General features: G+C 42.9%; 1 protein-coding gene across 1 annotated transcript in view; it reads left to right on the top strand.

Moving 5' to 3' along the window:
* The window catches only part of LOC139282603 (receptor-type tyrosine-protein phosphatase gamma-like), a 357,625-nt gene that overhangs the window by 274,982 nt on the left and 57,432 nt on the right, over positions 1-25,211 (top strand). The window contains exon 7 of the mRNA XM_070902394.1: positions 12,366-12,523. Within this exon, the coding sequence (XP_070758495.1) occupies positions 12,366-12,523 (158 nt within the window). The remainder of the gene's footprint in view (positions 1-12,365; positions 12,524-25,211) is intronic.

Here is a 25,211-nt window from a genome sequence, read left to right as displayed (position 1 = left end):
TACTCAGGAAGGGTGTTGAATTAGCATTGTAAATTAGCCCTGCTAACTAAGGCCTTATCACTCGCAGCTATGGAGGCATTACAGGGAGAATGCTTTTTTCGTGTTTGTTTGTTTTTGTGCGAGTGCTACAACACAGAACTCCCAAGAAAAGGGTGACGACGTTAAGGTGGTGGGAAATGTAAAGTCATTTCTGGGAAGAGTTAAACATTAACGAGAGCTAATGGATCCAATATAAATATTGAAATGGAATGAAAAGAGTCAAACTGTAAAAGCACAGAAGTGTGGCCAAATCAAATATATATATAGATAACAAAAAGGAATCGTTCTCTTACTCAAAATTTCAAATCCTCAAGTGTGCAAATGTGCTGCTAACAAAACAGAAACTTCCCATTTTCCTAGTGAACTACGCATTAGTGCTTTTATGTAGGACTAAGACATTAAAGCATGATTCTGGTTCTTTGCGACTTGGGTTTTATTTTTGTGGTTTTTGGCAATCATTATCTCTAGAAATAAACAAACTTACTTGCTGAGATCTGGGAACACAGCACCATCGCTAAATAGACGTCAGCCAGGGCTGCAGCTCGTTTGGGAGACACAAAGAAGGCAATCAGAAAATGATTACCCAAACTTTCCACTGTCAATATCAGACCGCCCTCCCCCGCAAAAAAAAACAAAAATCTGCTCCTGCAAACTATCTGAAATGTACTGAACAGCTACATTTTGGTCCAGCGCCCTTTGTCAGTCTTCATCAGGACTTGTCCTCGTTGACTTATGTGAAAATGCCCGATGAAGGTCCTGGACCAAAATGTAGCTCATTCAATCAATTTAAGATGAGCGTCAACAGCCTGCAGGAGCTGATATTGATCAGTGCAACTTTATCGTCACGCACAGAAATTTTGTACGAAAGTCCAGAAATGTGCTCTTCCGGACTGGGGACCATCAAGTGAAGGGGGCAAAGTGAGGAGGGAAGTGACAAGTGTTATTTTATACTCACAAGGTCACTAGTTGAGGCCATAACATGGATTTTGATGCACCATAGAAAAGGCAGATGGGAAGAAATCTCAGGTGGGACCTCGTCGGGATAAACATCTGATGTATAATGTGTTATCAAACTTTAACCGCGGGGTACTCTAGCTTTGATTGTACTCCTCCTCACAAAGTCTTAGCCTTTTGCATAATTTAGTGCATTACATGCAGTATATTCACACAATAAATCAGGATCTCGGGGAGATTCAGTGCTTCTTTTTCCGCACTTAACAAATTAGAAGATTTTACATTGTTTTGTTTTTTCTTTTGTTAGCACTGTATGCTCTCAGTCAAACACAGTTGTCTCTTGCACGCAGCCCTGAAGTGCATCCCCATTCATGATCAAAACATTTATCCTACAGCAATGTTCTGCCCACCCCGACCCCCAAAGCCTTGCAACAGCAGAGCGGCTTCAGAGTGAATTATTTGAGAGCTTCGGCATATACAAATAAAACTTTGATAAAACCCCACCACATGATACTTGCACTTTATCTCCTGCTCAGCTGTCTTGGAAAAACTACTCTGTCTCCATAATTCATCTAACACAAAGACCACTCAAGTTCAATCAAGGCCACGCTCCCATCTTTCCCACTGGGTAGGTGGTTGGCTAATTTGCTGTCTCCACCAGTGCTACTCTATGGAGCAGCGGGTGGTTAAATTTTTCACAGTGCTCTCTTGTCTTGTTGCCAGGCTTGTCTGGCGGACACGCACTGCAGGTCTGACTCCTCTGTCTTTGTACCTCATGCCTTGTTGCATTTTACATGAAACCTCGGTGGAACAAATGCCCTCTGACTAGCTAGCCAGCAAGCGGCTCCGCACCATCCCTGTGAAATCAGCCCGGTAAAAAGGCTGAGTCTGATTTACATAGCGGAGTCATGAAAGGCTTCGGCTGCGAAGAGAGGCGCCCATTGTCTACACAGGGTTTGCAGGGGCTTTGGAGGCAGATGCAAAGACTTATAATGATGTGGTGGGATGATGGGAAAGACGGGAGGCGGCGGCGAGGAGGAGGAGGAGGAGGAGCGCGTGATAGCTCTCTCGTGCTTTCATGCGTTTCATTTTAATGTTGTTTTTTTTGTGAATTCTGTACATTTTTTTGGGACGTCTCCCTCTATCACTATATACGCCCGGGCGTCGGAAAAGAAAGAGCAATAAAAATAAAAATCCTCAACACCGTATGCTGCCGTGAAGGTGCATTACTCATCAATAACACCATATGAGGTGATGTTTGCAGACACTCCAACATGGAACACATGACATGAGGCCTTTAGGAAACTAAATATAAGTCCCAACATCAAAGCAGACAGCTTTACTGATTCCATAGAATATGCATTGTAATATGCACAATAAACAACGAACCAGCTGACAACATACAATGTTTGTCATTGCCGTTCAGAATAACATATACAGTATGGTCATTTTGATGGGACGACATCATTTGTCACAGATTCAGTCAATCACAGAGTGAGCGCTTTCTGATTTGCCGCCTCTCTGCTTCCAGTTACGTTGAGCTGAGGCAACCAAAACCCACCAGCAGGTGGCGTTATACTGCCCTCTGTGGTTGAAGGTATCACGTCCGTCCCGCTTCTGACCACAGCCAGCGTCACGGCTGTGCTCTGCTGCCCTATGGCCACATGGATGCCACATAGGTTCGCTGACGTCCCGGAGTGCGCTTCTGCATCGCCGCGGCAAGGTCACGAGTCAAGCCACTGGGGGTCAGGTCGCTCTTGAGGTTCCCGGAAAGATTGTGGCGATGGTTAGAGGAAGCCAGCAGTGACAGGACACATGACAGGAAAATGTTAACATACTTTTTTTCCAAAGTGCAATATTTACTTTCTATCAAAAGCGGAGCCATCATTGCTGAATTAAGCCTCATTCATGCTGTGTGTTGTTTGAGATTCCATTAATCATGTCAGGCAGTCGGCGGGAGGTATACATTTTTGCAACCTGACCGACGTCGTCTCCTTCTCATTCTTCATCCTCTGACGAACATTAATGTCGACGTCAAATTCCACCGGGCCAATCTGGCCATTGGTTGTTGAGAGAGAAAAAAGGAGCACACAGGGGAAAATAAAGTTTGTTCATCTCGTTCTTGAAGCACGGAGGACGAGGAGGCTGCTCAGAGTGAGGGCCCCTGGGATTCATTCTTGGGAGCAAAGAGTTTTCTCATCTTATCTGAGCTCTTCCAAAACAGCAGGCCTTTCAGGAGTCATCCTCACATTGACATGACGCACAGCGCAGCTGGAGACTGGAGGCATTTCTAAGATGCAGTGCGCCATCCAGTCCGAAGTGAAGGCGTGCTGACCTAACCAAAAACTAGTATTTAAAAATGTAAATAAATGCTGACACTAAAAGCCTATCTGCCAGTCCAAAGTGGTGGTCTTAACAATAACTGGCATAACTAACTGCCATCATGCCAGTTACTAAAAGTATCCACGAAAATCAAGATAGAGGCTGTGAATAAAATCCTCAAAAATACACCACAAGAAGGAAAAAAAAAAAAAAAAAAAAGGGAGGAGAGATAAATAGATGTGTCTGCCCCAAATTTCTGGAAATCCTATTGAGGAGAGGATGAAAAAGAAGCTTAACATGTGAGCACTGTGCAGTGGAGCCACATCAGATCTGATGTGAAAGAGAGCGCTTTGGGATTAAACCCCCATCAGCAAAGGAACGCGAGACATACTGGTACAGTAGCACAGGCGGAGAGAGAGAGAGAGGAAGAGGGGAATGAACATTTTCTCTTCTTCGAACTCCTATAGAAGTGCCACAGGGTCGACACGGCACCTCAAATCAGGGGAAACCACCGTGAGCCATGTACACCCTTTAAAAATTAATTGCCAATCAGGGTCGCAGAGTGCCGAGTCAGTGGAGACTCCGTGCGGTGAGCGAGATAGTGAATTAATGGACGTGTAATTTGTGCGGGCGAGGAGGAATGGCTTCATTTCGGCACTGTGACATTAGAGCAGCGGGAACGCAGACGCTTGAGTAGATAAACAGAGGAAACGACACAGCGCTGACACAGTGGGATGCGTAAATATACAGCTATATGCAATGGCGACAAGGCCTCTCGCGCTCTGTCCCTCTATGTGCTGTTCGGCAGTGGACGCACTCCAAACCGCACACTTCTTCTTACGTAATCCTCTTCACATGCCCTAACCCCCCCCCCCCGTTATGCCATTCACTTCCCGAATGAGCAGCAGCAAAGAACCCGTGGTGTCGGCCTTTAGGAAGGAGAGCACGGTGAGTATTGGATTTACATTGCCGCCAGCCAATCATAGTCCAGCAGGGCTTAAGGTGAACACACACACACAGCCCAAAGAAACATGAGTTAAACTTAAAAAAAAAAAAAAAAAGTGCCATTTTGTTTCACGCCAGCTGTTTCCCCCTGCTTCCAATTGTATGCTAAGCTAACCTAATTGCCTCCCAGCTCCAGCTGTGACACAAACGCACGAAGACTGAATAAGCATACTTCCCTAATGCCTAAACTAGTCCTTTGAGTTAATCATTAAACCCGCTAACAAATAAAATAAATGCACCAAAGAGCATTTAGAAACGGATGCAGTGATTAAAACTCATTTCGGCTGGTGATCCAAATGTACAGCCCGCACGGTGTCTCAGAATAGACTGCCTTGCTTTGTTTTTGGAATCTTGGTCCTGTCCTTCTCCACACACACACTGAGGTACCCGGTTTGCACATCACGATGTTCCCATCCGCCTGTTTTATTTTGTAGGGTCAAACAGGAAAAGAACTCACATGAAAGAAAACAACTCATTCTCCAAAAACCAACGCCGCGGCAATGAATATCGTTCACGACCATAAAGCACTCAGATGAATTTAAACAGCATTGTCTAAGGCTTTACGACAGGAACACACAATAAAAGAACAATAAAAACACGGCATAAAATCCTAATAAAGCCACACGATAAATCCCAACATTTACCATCTGTTGATAAGACTGGATAAGAGGTCAAAAAAAAAAAAAATCCACTTATCACTGCAAAATACAAAGTTCTCATCTGGGCATAAAATGCCTCCTCATTTCATGTGCAAATGAAGCAATCTAACTGCAGTGCAGATAAATGAGTCCCTGGTTCTTTTATTCTTTAAACTGCCCCCGAACACTCCAGGATTTAGAAGTGAAATATCTCTGCTTTTTAAAAAGAAAAAAAAACCTGCGTCACTGTCCCTGTATATCTTTTCCTGAGACCCATTTACTCCGCAAAGCAGCACTGTTCGGGAGTTCAAGGAAACGAAGGAAAAAGCAGTTACGGCTCTTACTGTATTCACACGCTTTCATCATAAAGGCTCAATGTTCGTGTGCCCATGCTAACCCAGAGGCAAACAAACACCTAATTCATTCTGACACCAGCGCTTATTTTAGGCTGCTAACAGGGCCTGTTTGATATGGAGTATTAACCATTTTCAACCATGCATGAAAGTGTGATGCCCTCCCTAAAAAGGTTGAATGTAGAAACTGCATGTTGTTTTAATTTCAACTTTCACACCAATTATATTTAGTGGGCGTTGTCATCAAACTGCTACCAACAGATTGTGTTCTCACTGATTTGTACTCTTCTGCCTGAAATTGTGAACACAATATGAAGGGTTTCTGAAGTACGCAGGCCTGTTTTCACTACTTCACGTGAAATGGTAATTGTAATTATTCTAATTACTGATGACATGGTTAGAATTTATTGAGAGGGACCCACATACCCTTCTTTTCCCTATGGTGAGGACCGCCAGCGGCCCATCATTATTCTGATCATTCAAGTCAATCAAGAGAAACGCATATTGGGAAGAAGAAACTTTGGTTCACCCAGAACAGGAAGTTGATGACCGTCAGTCCTGGGTTCAGACCTCTCGCCAGACAGAACAATAAGCTGTGCAAAACATATGGAACTGAACTAAAACAACTAAAACAGGGGTTTGTGTTGGGGAAAGATCGTAGTTAAAAGGTTTTTAAAAAACGATCTGGAGTCTATAACCATGTCTCCGACTTGGGCACAGCGCTGCTTTGAGCTAAATGCCAAGTGTGAGCATCACTCACGGCGACAGCAGACAGGCTTCCGTCCAAATGTAGCAAGAGTTTTAACAGCATTTCCAGGAAGGAATGCGCAAATGCGAATTCATGTGTTTCCGTCCACAACCATTATGCGATTATTGGGAGCTGGCTCGTCGAGCTAATTTTCCAGTCGGGTGCCGTTAAACCATCGCAGAAGAAGAGGGCGCAACAAGACAACGTGATTAAATTAACCTCAAATGATGAAAAACAACGCAGAGAGCGCGATGGAAATATGGCATTTAGTTTTTGTTTCATGTATTCATTTGAGGCACCTCACAGTCTCCTCATGCTTCATATGCATCAGACCCACCTAATGCTAACATGCTGTTTAGTATGTAGCTCGAGGTTTACCGTGTTTTACCATCTTAGTCTTGGTGCCCCGCAGAATCAGCCAATAAGAACAGAATTCCCAGGATACGGAGCAGCACGGTCGCTTCTGATGCTGCTCTAACGCCGGTTAGAGCTTTTCAGTCTCCAGCCCTGTTAGTAATTTCAGTGGTTATTTTGCTTCATCTCAAGCTGTCAAAGCAGGCGTGGGCACAAGATTTAAAAACAGATTCAATAAAACTGTGATAAAAAAGTAAAAAAATAAAATAAAAAAAGTCATCATGTTACCAGACATGCTAAATGACATTCATTTTCTACCAGAAAAGCAAACCCTCAGGTTGGCTGCTGACTGGCTGCGTCTGTATTTGTCTTCAAAAAAAACAATCTGCTCCTCTTCTGCTCTCTGCCAATTCAATTTCATTCCCTTGTATTACAGGGACTTTGGAAACCCGTTGTAATCTTTAAACTGCCATGTCTTTAAGCTTCTTAAGGACGAGCACAAAGTTATCAACAGCATATGCACTGTAATTTTCCCCATTCTGGCTATGCAGTTACTCCACTCAGATACACTGACGTAAGTGCCACAGATACCAGCCTCCACCATGGCCTGTATACCAGCTGCCGTAGCTGTAACACATTATCAACTTGTTTTCGGAATACGTGCTTTTATCAGTTTCTCAAACACTTTCATCTGGAGGGAAGTGGATGCCACCAGCGTGAACTCATTTCGCTCCCTGGGGTTGCTCTCTGGGGTGACGGGGACAACAGTTCTGTGTTTCCAGAGGCCAGGCGCTCTCTCCGCTCAGGCAATTTTATGAACAGAAATGCAAATGCAGCGCTCAGCGCTAGTTTTAAGCACAATGCCTTCCCACAGGCCATATGCTGTGCCGGGTTACTCGCTATCACGTGGAAGTGTTTGCACCCGAGACAGAAACTGAAATGAGGCTTTCTGAACCAGCGATCCCTTCTGGAAATCACTCACTAATGTGAAAAAAAAAAAAGAGTATTGCAACAATGTTTTCTCTCTACGTCTGCTGGTCAAATGAGTGTAAATGCAACAGGAACGCCAAACTGAAAAACCAAAGAGGGAGGTCTAAGTAGGAACTGTATTCGTGTGCTTCTGCCTCGCTCACAATTGATGGGGTCGTGCGTCTGTGGTTAAAGGATTAGATTAAAGAGTGCTATCAGGATTTATTGTTGAGGAGGAAAAATTGTGTTTTGGAATTCAAAGGGTTTCATTTTTGCTGAGAACATTTCTTGGGGTACAAATGGACGCTGATCATCATCGATGAGATGTTATTGCAGAGGGACAGATGCAGCCCACAGGTGCTATATTTTACAAGATCACACTGAACGACCTGGAAATGCTACCACACACAACAGACCTCGCTCCTTTGTTGCTCCCTTCATTTCTTTGAATTATAATCTTAAGACTCCGAATATTACAAAACGCCCATCTGTCCCAGAATTTTGAACTTGATTCGCCTTGTCCAGAGATGGAACGTGACATGGCTGATCGAAGACAAGCCCATCCAATCAGTCTCTTCGTATGAACTTGAAGGTGTGGTCACGTTACGCCTCGCGCCCTGTGAATATTCACTTTATCTCCCGTGCATTTCGCTTTCACACACTGTGATGGCTCTGCTCAATGCGTCATTTGTGGCGCACATCAAAATGGTGGCATCATGTCATTTTTTTTTGAGGGGCAATTGTGGCTAAAATGAGTGTAGCTTGCTAAAGTCATGGCGACTGTCTCCAGACGAGTAGTTGCTGTATGTTTGATATCGACTCATTTGGGAGACTGCCCTCACCTGAAAACCACAACATTGGTCATTTCTTTGAATGCTTACAATAGCGTGGTCTGCATCGCATTTCCTACATTGCTTCATTTTGTCCGTGGCCGTGATCTTTTCCTAACCTTTGTGTGAAAGTTCACTCTTGACCATGGAAAGCTAGCTTGTTCCACAGATTCAATTTTCGTCTTGAGGGCTTTCTCTGTGGATGGAATTTGGTCAGTTGCCATGGAGATTCAGGTGTCATTGTGTGACCTAAGTATATGTGTAAGTTTCACCCTCTACTTGGTTCAGGGAGGGTTGGTGATCAAGAATCATTAAGAGAAACCAACGACAACTGTTGAAAGGAGACTGGTTGCAAAATGTGCTATCCGGTGTCAAAGTCAGACGTGGTTGAAAGCTCCCGAAAAATCAGAATCAGACTCTGATTCCGATTCTGAAAAGGTTTCAAAGCGCGTCCGAGACACAGTACAGTCAGGTAATACACAAGCGTAGATCAATATTGGCACCAAATATCAGTCACACACATTCACAGTCCTTGAGTGCCTCCAATATGTGACTTTGTGCTAAGTGTATGTGCTTTTCCCTCGCTGTGGGATGAAATATTAAGACTTGAGTGAAAAACTGAGGAGGCTAATGGACGACTAGATGAGTGGACAGCTGTTCTGACGCCTCGCAGGAGGCTCAGAGCTTAAAATACTTGCCGTGTGATTGCAGCCCCACGCTGTTCCTACTAATGTTAGATTTTCCTGGCCCCTTCTCCACCTCCGCTGCTGCTTCTGCCACAACTGCTGGTGCTGGTGGGACCCACAGGCCGTCACTTCTGAGCTGTGCGGCGCAGAGCGTATAGAAGAGCAGCAAAGTTTTGTGCCTCGCGTGTTTAGATGTTCCCTGAGTTTTGTGTTTGAAGCAAGACATGCAAAAGCGTGTGTTCGGTTCTTCAGAGTACTAATTCAGATGCATAAATCTTGAAGAAGGCCTGCCTCGTCATCCTCCGTTCCTCCAAGTACACCCCACCAACCCCCACTCCATCCCCATCAACACCCCCTCTCCTGTCTCCGACTCTCCCTCCTTCCCCGGCTCACTCTGTCGCACGGTTTCGACGGAGCTGAAAATACATCTCCGAACTCGGGGAGGCAGTGGGAGACAAGGCTTGTCAGCAGGAGGGTGACGAGGAGGAGGAGGAGGAGACGGAAGGGGGAGTCAGAGGAAGAGGTGGGGGTAGGAGTGGTTTTATCTGTCGCCAATAAAGACTGTGCATCTCCGCCCGTTGCCATCCCTGTCAAGTGACCCACCCCTCTGCACCCATCAGCCCAGCGTCCCAGACACTCGACACCCTTTATATCCATTCCTGTCACCCTGTTTCCCCATATGTTTCCATTGGGACAGCGGATTGAATGCCTTCTCCTCCTCCCCTTCCCCTCTTCTCTTATCGTAATTCCTCTTCCCTTTGTTGCCAGTTTCTTATTTTTCTTTCTCAGCCCCTCCTTCCCCACCTTTCCCTTTATTTCACAATTCATTTCCTCCATCTCGTCCCCTCCTCTAGTGACAACCAACAAGTGTACCAAGGCAGATGAATCATGATCACGAAAATGATGAAAGCACTTATTTATTACGAATCACTGCACTACCCAATATTCTGAACAACTGCCAATAGCTGATATACAGTCTTAAATTTGACCACCTCTGGAAAAGTTTCAAGTTGCACGAGGAAAAGAAAACGGCTACCTCGAAAGGCAGCAAGAGGCAATGTTTAGACTTTTTAAGACAGTAGGCTTGTTTGAGATGAGCCAGACTGACGCAGACCCGAGTGAATTGTGGTTCGTGAATTTGTCCGACTTGCTCTAGATGCTGGACGGCGTGAGACAGAAATAAATAAACCTCGCTGGACAAAGGCGGGCCGCGGTCGCTCTTCACGAGCTGCAGAAGCGAAATGCTTGATGGGAAACGGCCTTGCCAATGGACCGACCTGAGCGCTCTTTGGGTGTTTTTTACCCCGTGGCATTACTGCGCTAAAGTTTCACATCACCACTCCCAACATATTTGTCAAATTTAAAAAAACAAAATCACCCGAGAGGAAAATTGTATCAGAACTGACATTTGGAAGAAATAAACTGGGGGGGGGGGGGGGGGGGGGCATGGCTTTTACCGAATAAATGATGTATTTCTAACAAAGTCAAAGGAGTTTATTTAACAATTTTACATAAAGTCCATCCAGTGAGTTCTGTAACCTCCAGATATGTGGATGCTGATAACTCTTGTGCTTTTTGTGGACATGCTGATGAAACATCTTTCCATTTATTCTTTCGGTGCAAAATAACACTGATTTAAATCCTCATGTTTTCAATATCACTAATGTTACCCACTGCTCTTCCATTCATTGCAGAAATGTGTTTGACGAACCCCCCTGAAGGCCAATTCATCGCTCTTTTCTGATGTCTGCCCTTATTGATTCATTCTGTTGTCATCCCTTATCTCTTAATATTGATATGCATTTCTTGTTATTTTTTGCAATCGGCTACTCTCATCTCAAACAAGCCTATAGTGTAAGATGCGATAAGGAAATACTACCAAGTCAGTTAGTGTCTTCCTCTGGTGAGTCCAGCTTTCTCTGACTGGAACCACTGTTGCTCCTCAGCAGACAATTTGTAGTCTTTACTTCATCATTTAAATATATCCATATATTTCATATTAACAATGGATCAAGTGACTGCGTAAAAAAGAAGCCTTGGATAAACCCATTGCACACTACCTGCTCACCACCAAACACCAAACAGACAAAGTTAGCAAGTAGCTGGTTAACACGGTGGAACATTTAGCAGCTGAGAGCCAGATTTATACTGGATAAAACTAGTGAATATTGGACTTAATTCGTTGGTTTGACAGAAACACGACTCCAAATAAATGCCGATGTTGCTTCGTGTCCTCTGGATGTGCAAATAGGCAACGATTTGCTGTCAGATGTTGCATTTTCAGCTTGAATGCAGGTTTAAAGATGATGCCCCAGCACCAAGCGTACCTGACACCCAAATAGTGCATCTCAGCAAGGACAGTGAAGAATAGTAAGGATAGCGCAGGATCAGTTGGTTGGCGTGTTGGTCCGTGCAACACTTGACACTGTAGCAAATGGCCATACGTTCGTTACATTTGCTGTGGATGTTGGAAATCACCAGAAGATTTTTTTTTTCTTTTTGGCAAAAGCGTCGCACCAAATTTGCTAATTGTGAAGAAATATTGAAATCCTAATAGGCGAATTGCCATGAAATCACTGAGAAAATGTTTGCTTCCCAGACAGCATGTCCTTTAGTGCCTTTAGTTTACCTATTACTGGTATAGGCTGTGGTCTAATGCAACGTATCGTCCACACTCTTTCCCTACTTCCACTGGGGCCTTGAGTATCTAGTTGTAGCACAACACCGGCAGATAAAGACAACTGGCACACTCAGAGAGAAATAAAGGACTTTCACAACAATTTACATTTGAAAATGCCCAACAAAACAGCTCAGTCCATTATCTTGCTCACTCTAGTGAGCGCTGGTAGAAGAGCCGAGCACTGTAGATCTCTTCTGAGGTCAGTGGTAGCTTAAGGCCAGCCACTCAGAGAAAGGAAATTGAAAACAGTTATACTGTAAATGTGTTTGTCAGATTACTTTAATTGTTTTGTTTGAAGCGCCCGTTTCTGGGTGGCCTGGATTGCTCTCACTAAAAGTGCAATTTAAAAAGTATGTTTTCTAGCTTGAAGCCTCCTTTATCATTTCATTAACAACCTTTTTTTTTGGTCCTCCCCGCAGACGGCAGTGTGTTCCATATCAGTGATGATTTTACTTTGGAGCCCACATAGTTAGTCACTGAATAATTCCTCTGTGTCAACATTTGGGCTTGGAGATGTTGTAGAGTCGATTGCATTGTGTGTGCCATCCAACGCCAAGAGAGGTATAATTATAGGTGTTCAGTGCAATTATGTCTGTCAATAGGGGGACATTGAACGAGGCAGGCACAATGCAAATGAAATCAATGGCATAAACCAAAAGGCTGTGAAACAGTGGCACTTGGATCTGTTCCAGGAAGCCTGGTCGCCGTAGTTTGCAGCGAAATCAGGAGCGCTGTGTAGATCATGTTGTATTGATCCGAACACTTTGTCCTGCCCTCTCTCATATAGAAAAAGAGACTGTCCTGGAGCCTTTTGTGCTGAAGGACCTGCTGCCGTCCTCGCTGGGAAGCTACTATCGCTACACCGGCTCTCTGACCACCCCGCCCTGCAGTAAGGTGGTGGAGTGGATCATCTTCAGCAGACCTATCTATGTCTCCTACAAACAGGTGAGAAAACACATTTACATAGCAGGAAAAAAAAAAGGTTGAGGTTGTTTTGGTAGAAATGTATGGAACTTCAGTGCATGCCCTAGCCAGGCCTGCTATCTCAAGATCCAAACTGAAACATCTTGTTACCTGAAAAAAGTGTTTCTTGAGAGTGAAGAAACATATACCGATTTGTATTTATTATTTCGGGATAACAGGCTTCTGTATTTCATTGTCTAGGAGAAGTCATGCTTGCCAGTGCAACAAATTCCAAAACCATATCATTTGTCATCTCTAGAAGATCAGATAGAAGTCACCATAACAAGAACACAGTTTACCTTACTATAATTTGATAATTACAACAAATGGTCCCTGCTTCTGTAGAGACTGTGTTGGGTTTTTGTAGTGTATTTAAGTTCACACTGACTAGTTACGGGAAGAAAAAAATCAAAAATATAATAATATATATAATCCCCTCAGACCCAACCCTCAAAACTTATTTTTTTTGTTGTATTAAATTTCTATTAGCACTTAATGATTTTGTTACAGTTCCAAGTGATGCCCCCAAATCTACCCCTACTTCACTGGGAGGTTCAAAAGAGATGAAATTCAAAACCTCGCAATATGTTAAGCAGCATCTCCACCAGTCCCTCCAACAATTTCCAGGGACCCCTGCGTTTGTAAGAAGTTACAATTTTGTCAAGTTTTTGACATTTTTTATATAAAAGAAGAGCACAGACGTTCCCATTACAACAAACAAGGTGACTTTCTATCTCATTGAACCCAACTAACTTCTCAGTTTTTGCTTAACTGAAGTCTTGTCTCACATCCAAATAGAATCGTAAAAGCTAGTGTTTCGTCAGGCTGCTTCAGTGAATCATTTGACCAGTGATTTTTTTTTTTTCCTCCTCTGAATTCACTGCAGTGGTCGATAAACATGCACCCTGGAAACTTTCAAAAGTTAAGGGCAGACAATTACCTTAGATCACCTCAGAACTCATATCTCTTTTAGGCAAAGGGATAAAGCAAATTCCGTCAGACAAGGGAACATGCTGATTGGGAAACATATAGACAATTGAGAGATATCGGCGAGGCTAAAATCCGAAAGGCTAAAAATCTGTAATCTCAGTTTACAAATCTGTGGTGATGACCACAATTATTGATCCCAATAATTACAGACGTATTTAAATTTTTTGTTCCATTCCAAGTATTTTAAAATAAATATTTATGATCAATTATCACAGTACCATATTATATATAACATATTATCTCAATTTCAGTTTTAGATCTAACCTTTCCACAACCACTGCTCTCTTAAAATTCACAAATGATGTTTTCTCTGCATCTGATAGTGGTAGTCTCGCAGGAGCCATGTATATTGATCTCGCTCATAGAGCTTTTGACCTTGTAGATCACTATCTTCTTTTCAATAAGCGCCATGCTGTTGGCCTTTCCCAATATGCATTGTTGTGGTTTAATCCATTATCTTCATAACAGAAAGCAACGTGTGCAATTATTGATTCGCAAGGGTGTAAATCAGATCTGCTAACTCGTCAAAAGGGTGTGCCTCAAGGTTCTAATTCAGGACCACCTCTGTTTTCAATTGTCATTAATGACATACTGTTTATTTTTTCTGATTGACAATTATATGCACATGATACTATATTATGAGTTATTAGGATTGGTTTTAGTTTATAATGCTGTTGATAAAATTAAATATTTGGGTTTATGGATTGACACTGAACCGACTTTTAAACCACACATTGGGCACACAATAAAGGTTTTGGTGTTGGTGTTCTATACCGTTACAGACATTTGCTTTACATTTAATGTCAGAAAGAGACTTCACCACTTATTTTACCGATATCGGATTATGTTGACATTGTTTATCGAAGACTGATCGTGTTCCTCTCAGTGGCATGTATAGGCTCTGCTGATTCATAATGGGATGTTCTTTTTTATGCACCATTGTAAAATGCTTGATGCACTCAGATGGCTCACTATTGGTACAAAATGTGCCCTTATAGTTTAAAACAGTTCTTTGTCCTTTACGCTGAAAATGCTTCACTAAGATGGCTCGGGTCAGCTCCTCTTTATGGCCCCCCTTTGTTGTCAAGGAAATTGATAAAAAAAAAAAAAGAAAAAGCCTTTATGTTTAGGGCTCCTTCAGATTGGAATAATTCACGTCTCCATATTTGTTCTGTCGTCATCAAATCTCTTTTCTTAAGATGCATGTGGTTACTCTCCTAAGGTTGTAACTCTTTAGTTTTTGTTATTGAAGATTATTCTTATTCTTATTCTTAATCTCTTATTATCGTATTTTTTTGAACGTTGTGTTGTTGCGTTATGCATTCTGTATTGTTTTGTTTTCTTTTTGTTCTTGTGAATATTTTGTTTTAGGACCCCTCTTGAACAAATGGACTCAATGGGTTGATCCTGTTATAACAAACTGGACAACTCTTCTACCTTTTACGGTTTTGATACGTTTTCAAGGATCAGATTATACCTGAACGCCTAGATAAAACGTTACGCGCAAAAGTAACCACATACATGTATCATAGTTGTTGTTTTTTTCATTAAAATCATCAAAACCCTCACCCTACATCACGCATAAATTCATATAAATACTAGATCAAATCATTTACATCTGCTCCGTTTATTCAGTTTGTTTCAGGTTTTTCAGTTGATTGAAAGCCTTAATAGATTTGAGAGGCGTTCCTGTTTGTCTTTCATGTGATGACCCAGCATCACTGGCAGGATGACAGGTTTGTACACACATAATGAATGCTGACTTCAGGCTTCTTTTTTTTTTTTTTTTCCTCCCCGTGTTTAAATCACTGTTGACAATGCCGTCCATCACTGCACCTATTTAACATCACGTTAAACTTACACTGCTTCTGCTCTGTTAACATCCATACGGTTTGCGTGGCGGCGTGCAGGAACTTTATGGATGCCGGAGAAAACGCTCACACGAAAAAGATTTAATTTGACCGCGAGTTAGCGTCCGTTCACGCCAAACGACAGAATTCAATAGGCCAAGTGGCCAAAGTGACCTGGCTTTTCAAATGAGATCACTGAATGGATTGTAGATGATGCGTTTTGTCTTCCAGAAGCAGAAACAGCGAGCGACCTCTTGGGATGTTTAAATAATTTAATATGATATAATGGATTTGGATGACCTGTGTGTGTAGTGGACATGTTGGACCACTGACCATAATGCACTTATAATAATAAAAAAAAAAGTAACGATCATAAAAACAAATTATAGTTCATCAAGTATCATCCCAGGCTCTCCATTTTCATTTCAAGCCACAACTTTCATTCTTATCAGCACATTTTTAACAGCTCACCACCCACAATCTACACTCAGGGTAATGCACAAACGCCATACAGCATGTACTCTCTATCTTCCTCTACTTAATAACATAGCTGGGTTTTTTTCTGTAGACTGCTCCAATTTTTCCTCTTTTTAACACACACACACACACACAGCCCCACTCTTCCCCTAAAATAATGTTGTTGTTTATCGGTTTCCTGATCCATCCATTTGTCCATCGTATCACCAGCACGTAACCATGTGAATAATGCACCAAACGCTCTCACAGGCTGTGAAAATAGGAGGCTCTATTTTTTGTCAGTCATGGTGAGTCACATTACCTCCTCTCTTCTCTGACTCTTACTTTTACCGTTCTACGAGCAGAGATACAGTAGAAATGTATACAAAATATTAACTGAGGTAGCAAGAGAGACTTTGGAGATGAGACTCCATCGATGTGAAGCGTCTTTATGAAATGTAGGCCCATAAAGACAGATCCTCCCGGAGTCTGGACGCTTTAGAACCAGCAGGTGTTGACTGGGAGGCCAACAAATCTCCCAAAACGAAATGACAAACTGTTTGCGTGCAAGTGATCCTTCACGAAGCCCTGCACTCCCTAGCTACCGTTGCTAGAGGACGTGGCATTGGAGGGTGGAGCAAGAGCGAGGAATAAAGAATGCACATGAGAGAAATGACCTCCCTTATTGAACTTTCCCATCAAACATTTGCTCACCACCGACTCCGCTGTGAACCTGTGGGTTTTGTTTACACACCAGTTGTCTCTCAAACAGTTGTGTTCTGTCCTCTGTAGATTTTGACTTCAAACCACAGTGCATCCACCATAAGACCCTTTGTGATGCATACACCCCGCGGTACATGCTTGACCCTTGAATTAAACGCAAACGCCGCAAGTATGTGATTGCAAAGACCATGTCATCATTTTGTGAGGATGACTGTCATTTGGATGCACAACCAGCTGTATTTCCATAAAATGCAGGCTTCCCAATGAAAATGGCGATGAACTGAGATAAGAGTCGTCATTTTAAACAGAGCGGTGGCTCCACTGTTTCCAGTGTTTGTGAATAAGGATCTGTGGAGGGAGAAAAAAAGTCTTTAGCTCTCATATTCCTTCCCCAGTCGAAGGAACACTTGGCAGACCCGTCTCCTAATGAGGCCAAATTAGTTTGCTTAAGAGCAGCAGTGGAGCAAGCCAAATGTGGAAGAAGTATTGGCTTCTCCGCCTTGAATCAAGAAGAGCAGGTAAATGTAAAGCGGGCGGTCAGGGGACGTTAAAAAGACTGATGAGATGGAGGAAGAATAATGAGGAATGCATCGCAGACAGGGAGACATCCCGAGATTAAGGCGATGTTCATAAACCAAACCTCTTCACAAGCAGTAAACAACAACAGCAACAGCTGAAACCTCAATGACACCCACACAATCTTACCTTACAGACATACAAACCAGTAAAAGTTAAGGATGTAGCTACGTGGCTATGGCCAGAGATGTGGGAAGATGTTGAAATCAGTCTTGATCTAAATTCTTGGTTAATCTGATTGGTGAAAAAGCCATTAATGAGCCCGACACCAGACCTATTTGTTCACCGAAGAAATCAGATTTGCGGACTGTGATTTAGAGGTCTGGAACCAGGTTACTCTGCCCAGTATACAATCCTAGTTTTTCCTCATCTTAACCACCAACTCAGCTTGCGCATTATTCCTCAGTTGTTTTCCGTTTTCCGTGCAAACAGCAGTGCAAATTGTTGGTTTTTGTTTTTACAAAATTGTTCGTTTTCTGTTTTAGTATAGGAACATGCAAGAGTTTGTGTTGCTTTGTCCTTTACCCACTACCGCTGACAATACCAGCGGTAGTGGTGAGGCAGAGGTCGCCCGTTCCTTCAACCATGGTTCTCTGAGTGTTTCGTCATTGCAGAAATAATGTGACAGTGACACATTTCAAACTTGCTGCTTTGCTGTGGGAGTGTGCAGTCCTATCATGCCTTTGCATGGCATGGATTCATTCAGCAGAGGTAAGGGTAAGGGTTACTTAAAAAAACTAAAAATATCAAGGAAGGCTGAGGCCTTTTGTGTTCATGTGAAGTAATTAAATAAGGCTAAACAGAACATTGTCTCAATTGGATCAGATTTGATAAGAGCATTGAAGGTCAGACCAGGTTTGCTTTGAAAAAGCTGTTTTCATTCCGAACCTTTCGAGAGATTTGGGCCACGTGAGGACAATTCCTGCTGCTGTGACTTGATGAGAGACTCACCCGAATGCAGACAAACTAAAAGTCTCCTCCGCCCGGTAAACCGCCAACACGCGACGCGAAAGCTATGGCGTACAGCACTACACCTCTGCTGTCGCAGGATTCACTTTGGCTCGGCAGATTAGAGCCATTACGAACAATTCCAATGCGATACGGAGGCTGCCGCGTGATCCCATTTGATAGTCGTTTTAATCCAACGTTGACATCATTTTTTTTTTTTTTTCCAATGTATTTTGCTCAACTATCTCAAAAAAGCACCACAAGTCACCACATGGCCAACAAAGAGACGGCAAGGAAGCAAGCCACGGAGGCATCATTCATCCTTCCGGTTCTCTGGCTGTTGATTCCTGACCATTAGCCAGTCTTTCTCACCATGTTTAAAAGCCTCTTTTGAAGTCCTTTTGTTTCCCTCTTCTTCTTTTTTTTGCTGTGCGACGCTCCAGAGAAAACATTATGGAGAAAGATAAAAGGAAAAGGTTGGAATGAGAATTAACACCGATGGTGACTCCAGTTATTGTCTCTCCCTGCCTCTTCATATTTTATTTCGCTCCCCTCTTCCTGCTAGTCTTTTGTTTTGGATGATAGTTGAAGTAGGTCAGCGGGAGTGACAGCCGTTGCTTTGGGCCTGCTTTTAGAGTGGATCGATGCTCAGGCTCTTATACAACAACTCACCTAAAATGCCTTCCTTTCAAACAGACATGTGGACTCGCCACACTTGTGTTTGTGCGCCTGATGTGTGTGTGTGTGTGTGCGTGCGTGTGAATGTGGGAGAGATGGAAACTGTGTCTCAGATGTTACCAACCGAAGATGGCTTACGCCACGAACTGGGAAGTACTGCTGACATTAGCCTCCTAGCAGCAAGGACATGTGGGATATTTAAAAAATCTTTTTTTTTTTTTTTTTTTTTATAATTTCCCATCTTGCATTATGCGCAAGTGTGCCAACATTTCCAGAAAGTAGCTGAGATGCAGCCATATGGGCTTGTTTTTTTTTTCTCCTTGAGGTCTTTCATTTAGTTTTGTTAGAGTCTAAAATACCTCGTCAGCACGCACTGATTCGGTGATTTGCATGTTTATGTACATTTATGCATCTAGATTAAATCAGGCCTTAATACGGTGGGAAAAAGAAAACAAAAACGTGACCTGACGTCTGGGATACGTTTGCCAGTTGTTTCAAGAGCATCTCAATGACTATAGTATGTGGAGCAGGTCCTAATTACACATTGTTCCAGTCATTGAAATGATGTTTACTGAATGAAAAACTGGACATCAGTACTTACCTTGGTTTTGGGAGTTTGGTATGTATGTATGTATATAAAAGGAGCGCACAAAGTGTGAGCATTGAAATGTGGCTCTTTGGCCACAGTTGTTTTTTGTAGAGATGAAATGGTAAATAGACTTCACTTAAATAGCACTTTTCAACCTTAACCGTGCCCAAAGCCCCAGCCCGGATGAGGCAGCACCCCCCCCCCCACACACACACACACACACACACACACTGTGAATGTACACATTGAACATGTATGTTGTCCAGCCTTCCTTTTGTCCCATTCTCACACGTTTCATCATGGCCTTTGTTTCTACACCGTAACAGATGCGGCTTGAAACGTAGCGCAGTCAAATACATGCGATGAAAAGCACTTGAAAGTAAAATGACCGGCAGCGAGTAAATGTAACTTGCCACCTCAACCCCTGATGAGAACATGCCTTATTCATTGCCTTTGAAAGAAAAAAAGCAGCTTTAGCCGGAGGCAGTGGTAACTCAATGTGGAGAAAAACATTGCGTCCCTGTTTGTCAGATAGATTATGTTGTTGCCCATAGCAACAAATACAAGCTGCCTATAGGCACCCTATACTGGCAAAGGAATCTTGCACTGGTCATTTCTGCTGTGACTGAGGCTTTGTGCTCTGATAGTAAAGTGACTTCCGCTCAGATTGGAGGCTGATGTGGAGGTCGGAGTTACAACATGGCCTGTTGTGAGGCTGCACTGTGTGTGTGTGTGTGTGTGTGTGTGTGTGTGTTTGTGCCAGTACCGTCAGCATCATTTGATCCGGAAGTGGAGCCTGCCTGGAGCACCACGGCAGGCCACTGTGTGAGGAGGAACACAGATTGGAGGCAGGCCATCAATAGTAATCTTTCACACACACACATACACCACACACACATGCAAATTATGTCTCCAGCGTAAATCGACAAACAAAGTTCCGTACACACAGTAAAGCCATACAGTTGTGAACATTCTCAGAAAACATGCTCTTGGTCTCACATGCGCACACTTTTACAGGCACTGATAATTTCACACTTGGAGCAGAACAGAGTTTGGTTTTGCGAATATCTGAGGACATCGCAGGGGTCTTCCTCCTACCTTAAAGCTGCACTAACACATGTATGATAACAATGGATCAAATGACTATGTGTGAGGTGAAAGGTCTCAGTCATAGTGAAAGTCAACGTTATCATTCAATTCTGCGGTTCACCTCAGCTCTAGATCGTAGATATCATACAAAAGATGTTGGACGACGCTGGGGCAATACAAATGAAAGACAATCAGTGGTACAAAAGAGTGTCAAACACAAGACTGTCGCCACTCGTCAATCAATTGATGCTTGTCTTATCAGTATAAAACAGCCTAAACTCTTACCCTAACCTTGTATTAATAACTGATGATGTAATGACCTATATAATCATGTTCCCAGAGTTGTTTCGGTTATTAACGAATTCAGGAATTCATTCAATCACTGATTGAAAATTGATGACCACCTTTCAATATATGTGGTCAGCCTATTTCCCCTTCAACTGCAGGAAGTTTTCAGGAATACGGCAACCATTTGAGGAAGTCAAGGATCTGAAGTCCGCAGGAAAAGCACTGGGCTGTAAGGCAGAGTTTGCATAATGGCCACAGTTGGAGTCGCAGATCATGTGATGCACACTGGCCAAAGCAGACTTTTTCCGTGCACAATCATTGTAAAAGACGGAAAAACAATGAGTGTCACAAACACTCAGATGTCTTGAAGAGCTGTATCAGGAATGCATTTTTGTTCCATTCATGTGTGCAGGGAATCAGCAAGAATTGAGCCAGCACAGCTGGAGAACGACTTTAATGTGCATGCCCCGTGGACTCAAAAAACAGAAGCCTAAAGAGACCTTTTTGGCGATTGCGCCCATTGAGCTTCTTTTGTTGGAAAGATTGGGGCGCCATCTCGGAACACAGGATCCAGTTTGCTTGATGCATCAATGTTTTAGCTGCATTGGAATCACAGTAACCTAGGCCCAGGAAGCAAAACTGAACTTTGGTCAATGGACCACACCACCCCCCTCATTTCAAAAGCAACAACAAATCCCTGCCCACTTACAAAGCTTTGCAAAGTCATAATGGGAAATGTAACCTGCAACCTGAAGTAGGAGAGAAGAGGGTAATGGGCTAAACCAAAAGATAAATCAGCAGTTCACAAAAGCTACTCATCAAAAGCACTGAAACCGAACACAAAGGAGTAGGCTAAAGAGCTGTGCATGGATCCGTGTTTATTTTTTCATCGAGCATCCTCAGTCTTTGTCCTGCCCAAACCCTGAGGGTTTACTACAACTCTGTAAACGGTGGAGTCAGACTGGGGTTGTTCCTTAATAATCCTTTGCTTTGATGCTCAGATTTGACTTCCATCATCTCAGAAAGTCACCCCTAAAGCTGGTCACCAAAGCTGGCAGTCTGATGTTTTATGGCCATTTTACATTTGTTTTGCAGCAGCTCGGGGGGGGGGGGGGGGTTGGGATTTGGGTTTGTTGCAATCATTGATTGATCAATGATTGTCGGTTTAGCCATGCATCGCGCTTTGTTCCAGGGCAAGATATCTCAACTCCTGCTGTTGGTATGGATGTTCATGGTCCCCAGAGGATTCTAAACCATCAGAATCAGAGTTAAAAGCTTCCGCTACACAAAACCACTGCAGCTGCTGAAGGACGTACCTTATGGATTTTAAATGTCATTCAATTTAAATGTATAAACGCTCTGTCTAGTACCACCACCAGACAAACATTGCCATTATATACACGAGAAATATTGAAATCTAATGGACAGAGGCCTATCAGTGCAAGTGCAAATTAGTCTAGAACCTTGCCGTTCATTTTCTATTTCTACGGAGCGTCATCAACCAATCAGAGCAAGAAAACATGCGACGTAGCCATGGGCGACAGAAAAATGGAAATAGACTACAGCGTGCAGACATGAGCTATGACGATGTAGAGAAAAACAGAGAAAACAGGCCGTTCCAGTTTGTTTAATGCTGATTTTCGAATTCAACAGAACGTACCCTCATCGGCGGGCAGCCTTCTTGGTTGTTTAAGAAAATGTCTCAACAGCCGTCAGTCATCGTGTCAAACCCACCCCATATTAGATAAATGGTTGTGAAATCTGTCTGAACGGGAGGGGGGCCAGACGCATCAGCCAGAGCAGATGAAATATGAGCTTTAGTTTCTCAAGATGCATCCGGAACAAATTCGAAGCAAATGTATGCATTGCAAAACTGACCACTGCAGAGTCTGTGCAGTCCGTGTTTACTCTCTACAAATACCCAGTTAATCAACTGCTCAGATGTCAGCTGTCGCCAGGTGGCAATATATGCACCGACCACGTATGTGGAGTAAGTGAACCACGGAATTACATTCTCTATTTGACTTATGCAACCACAAACTGTGCAAAATTTTAAATTGTAAAGGTTTAATGAGCATTTCCTCTAAAGGCTAGCAGCATTCTTTTACTTTAATCAGTGATCTTGGTTTGTTTACATTCTGTGGATCGGTCTGCGCTTCATTCTTTGTTGGGAGGTTGTTTGGTTAACTGGTGGAAGGAGTTGGCAGAGAGGATATGGAGTCATTTCTTAAGTTCAATGTACAATAATAAGTCAAGGACAGTCGCTTCAAAACTCATACTCTAGATAGACGCCTTACTTTGCTGTGTTTTAGTTTCAGAGCACCTGATTGTCGTACAGGACAAAGAGAGTCACTGAGACAGTCACCTTCAATAAACTAAATTTGCTTCTCAGCATCCCCCCACCCCCCCGCCTTTACAACACTCCCTTGCACTCAAGCTGTTTGTCTGTGTGCCTTGCTTCCAAACACATTGTACAGAGTATCCATCTGCCAACACAGACAGAAAGATGACACTTCAATCACACAGTGCAAATCCATGTCTGGTCGCACGTCTTGCCACCCAGCACGCGTTTGACAAATGGCAACATGCTGGAAGAGGCCAACTTCAACATCAACCCAAAGCAGTACAGAATGTTCACAGCTTGCTAGCATTGAAGCTAAATTCAGATTAAAACAACTTTGGGAACAGTTTCACTGTGTCAGATACCAAGTCTCACCAATCGGAGCAACTGCCGTATATAAAAGTCCTGCTTCTTTAATGTTTGGCGCAGTATGTGTGCAGGTTGTCAACACTGACGCAGGCTGTGATATCAGTATCTATTCAGCGTTAAATCTGCTTCTTGGAGCCACGTCTGTCCTTCCAGACGTACTTCCTAGTTTCCCAAACACAAACCGAGTATTCAGCCAAAGCCAGCCAGGTGTGATTGAGTGTTTTGTTGTGAGCCGGATTTTGGGGTTGCGGAGTTGGGCCAATTGTGCCTGAGAACCAGCCCCTTTTAGCAGCACTTAAAGGAGCATTGGGCCCCAGTTGGTCCCTAGAATCAGGCCAAAGTGTACTTTGGATATTTCTAATTCATCATTCATCACGCGTCTGGCAGGGTTAGTTTGCAAGTAGATTTACCAGATCTAGTCGTCTGATGGGCCAAGCTTTTTTTTGCTACCTAGGCATGGGCTCCTTCAGATGCAGTCCATGCAAGTAATTTAACAACAATTCGTAACTCTTTATTTCAGTATGTTCATCAAAACATTGACCGTCTCAAGGACTTGGCCGACTCCAACTTTAAATCTGCCATGCCGTTTGGAATGTGTCTGTGGTTGCTTTATGCTGGCCACACAAAACACAGCCTAAAAGACAGGCCGGCAGAATATGCAATCAGGACTCCAAAACCGCAATTATACAGCACTTCAGACATGCAGGCCACAAGGACCCCACACTCACTGAAAGTTCATGGTTGACAGACTCAAAGATCTCCTCTGGCAAGAGATCTTTTGGATTGAAAACCTCAGGGCCACTTCAGGAAGTGGACTTTTCTCTTTCCTGTGATTTAATTGTCTGACTTAAAGCCTGGATACTTGATGTGAACATATCAAATTATGAATATATTTGGATGTTTTTTAAAGCTGCTTATTTTAATTTCTGAATTAAATGATGATCATTCTGATTAGATTGCTAGATTATTGTATTCCTATTGTCTTTCATGACCAGTTGAATATGACTGCCCCCTTGTGCCTGTATCTTTGTTATATCCATGTAACATTTCATCATGCTTGTATTGAACTCTGTGCAATAACGTGGAATCAGAATCAGGTTTATTGCCAATTAGGTTTTCAACATACAAGGAATGTGCCTTGTTTTTGGATGCATAACGGTCACAATATATATAGCAGAGGAAAAAAGAAGTTCTGCAAGTCATGAATCTTGAATATAAAATAGAAATTTACAATAAAAAAATATGTCGAATGTATCTGTTCTAAAATGAAAAGAGCCATACAGTGTTTAAAACTAAGAGGATGCAATGTGCAAAATATTGACCAAGGCGTGTGCAAATGTTCACAGCACAAAGACTATAAAGGATATGTGTGTTAGGACCCAGCTTAAAATAAATGTTTTATTCATTGCAAGGAACTTAGATTTACAAATGAAACAAAAACAAAAGAGGTTGAACTCCGAAGGAAGAGGGTTGTTGCTGCCGAACCCTAAACAAAACTATACATGGCCCCAGTTCCCGGCTAGTTAAGTGCCTCACTTCTAACACACAGCAAAAGTCTACACAAATACAAATACAAAGGCGTGCTGTTCACATTAAATCACAGCCGCCTCGACTGACAAACTGGCCGCTTATATGTAACTTGTCTCCCAAATTGCATTTAGAGCCAGCAGGGGCTGGACCAGGTGCCTCTCCAATCAGGATCTTCAGGATGCCAATCAAGAAGTGGGATGGGCATCTGGGACGGTATTGGGTGGGATGACAGTCAGTTGGGAA

This window comes from Enoplosus armatus, chromosome 3 (assembly GCF_043641665.1).
Source record: "Enoplosus armatus isolate fEnoArm2 chromosome 3, fEnoArm2.hap1, whole genome shotgun sequence".
Taxonomy (NCBI): Eukaryota; Metazoa; Chordata; class Actinopteri; order Centrarchiformes; family Enoplosidae; genus Enoplosus; species Enoplosus armatus.
This window is presented reverse-complemented; position numbering and strand designations above follow the sequence as displayed.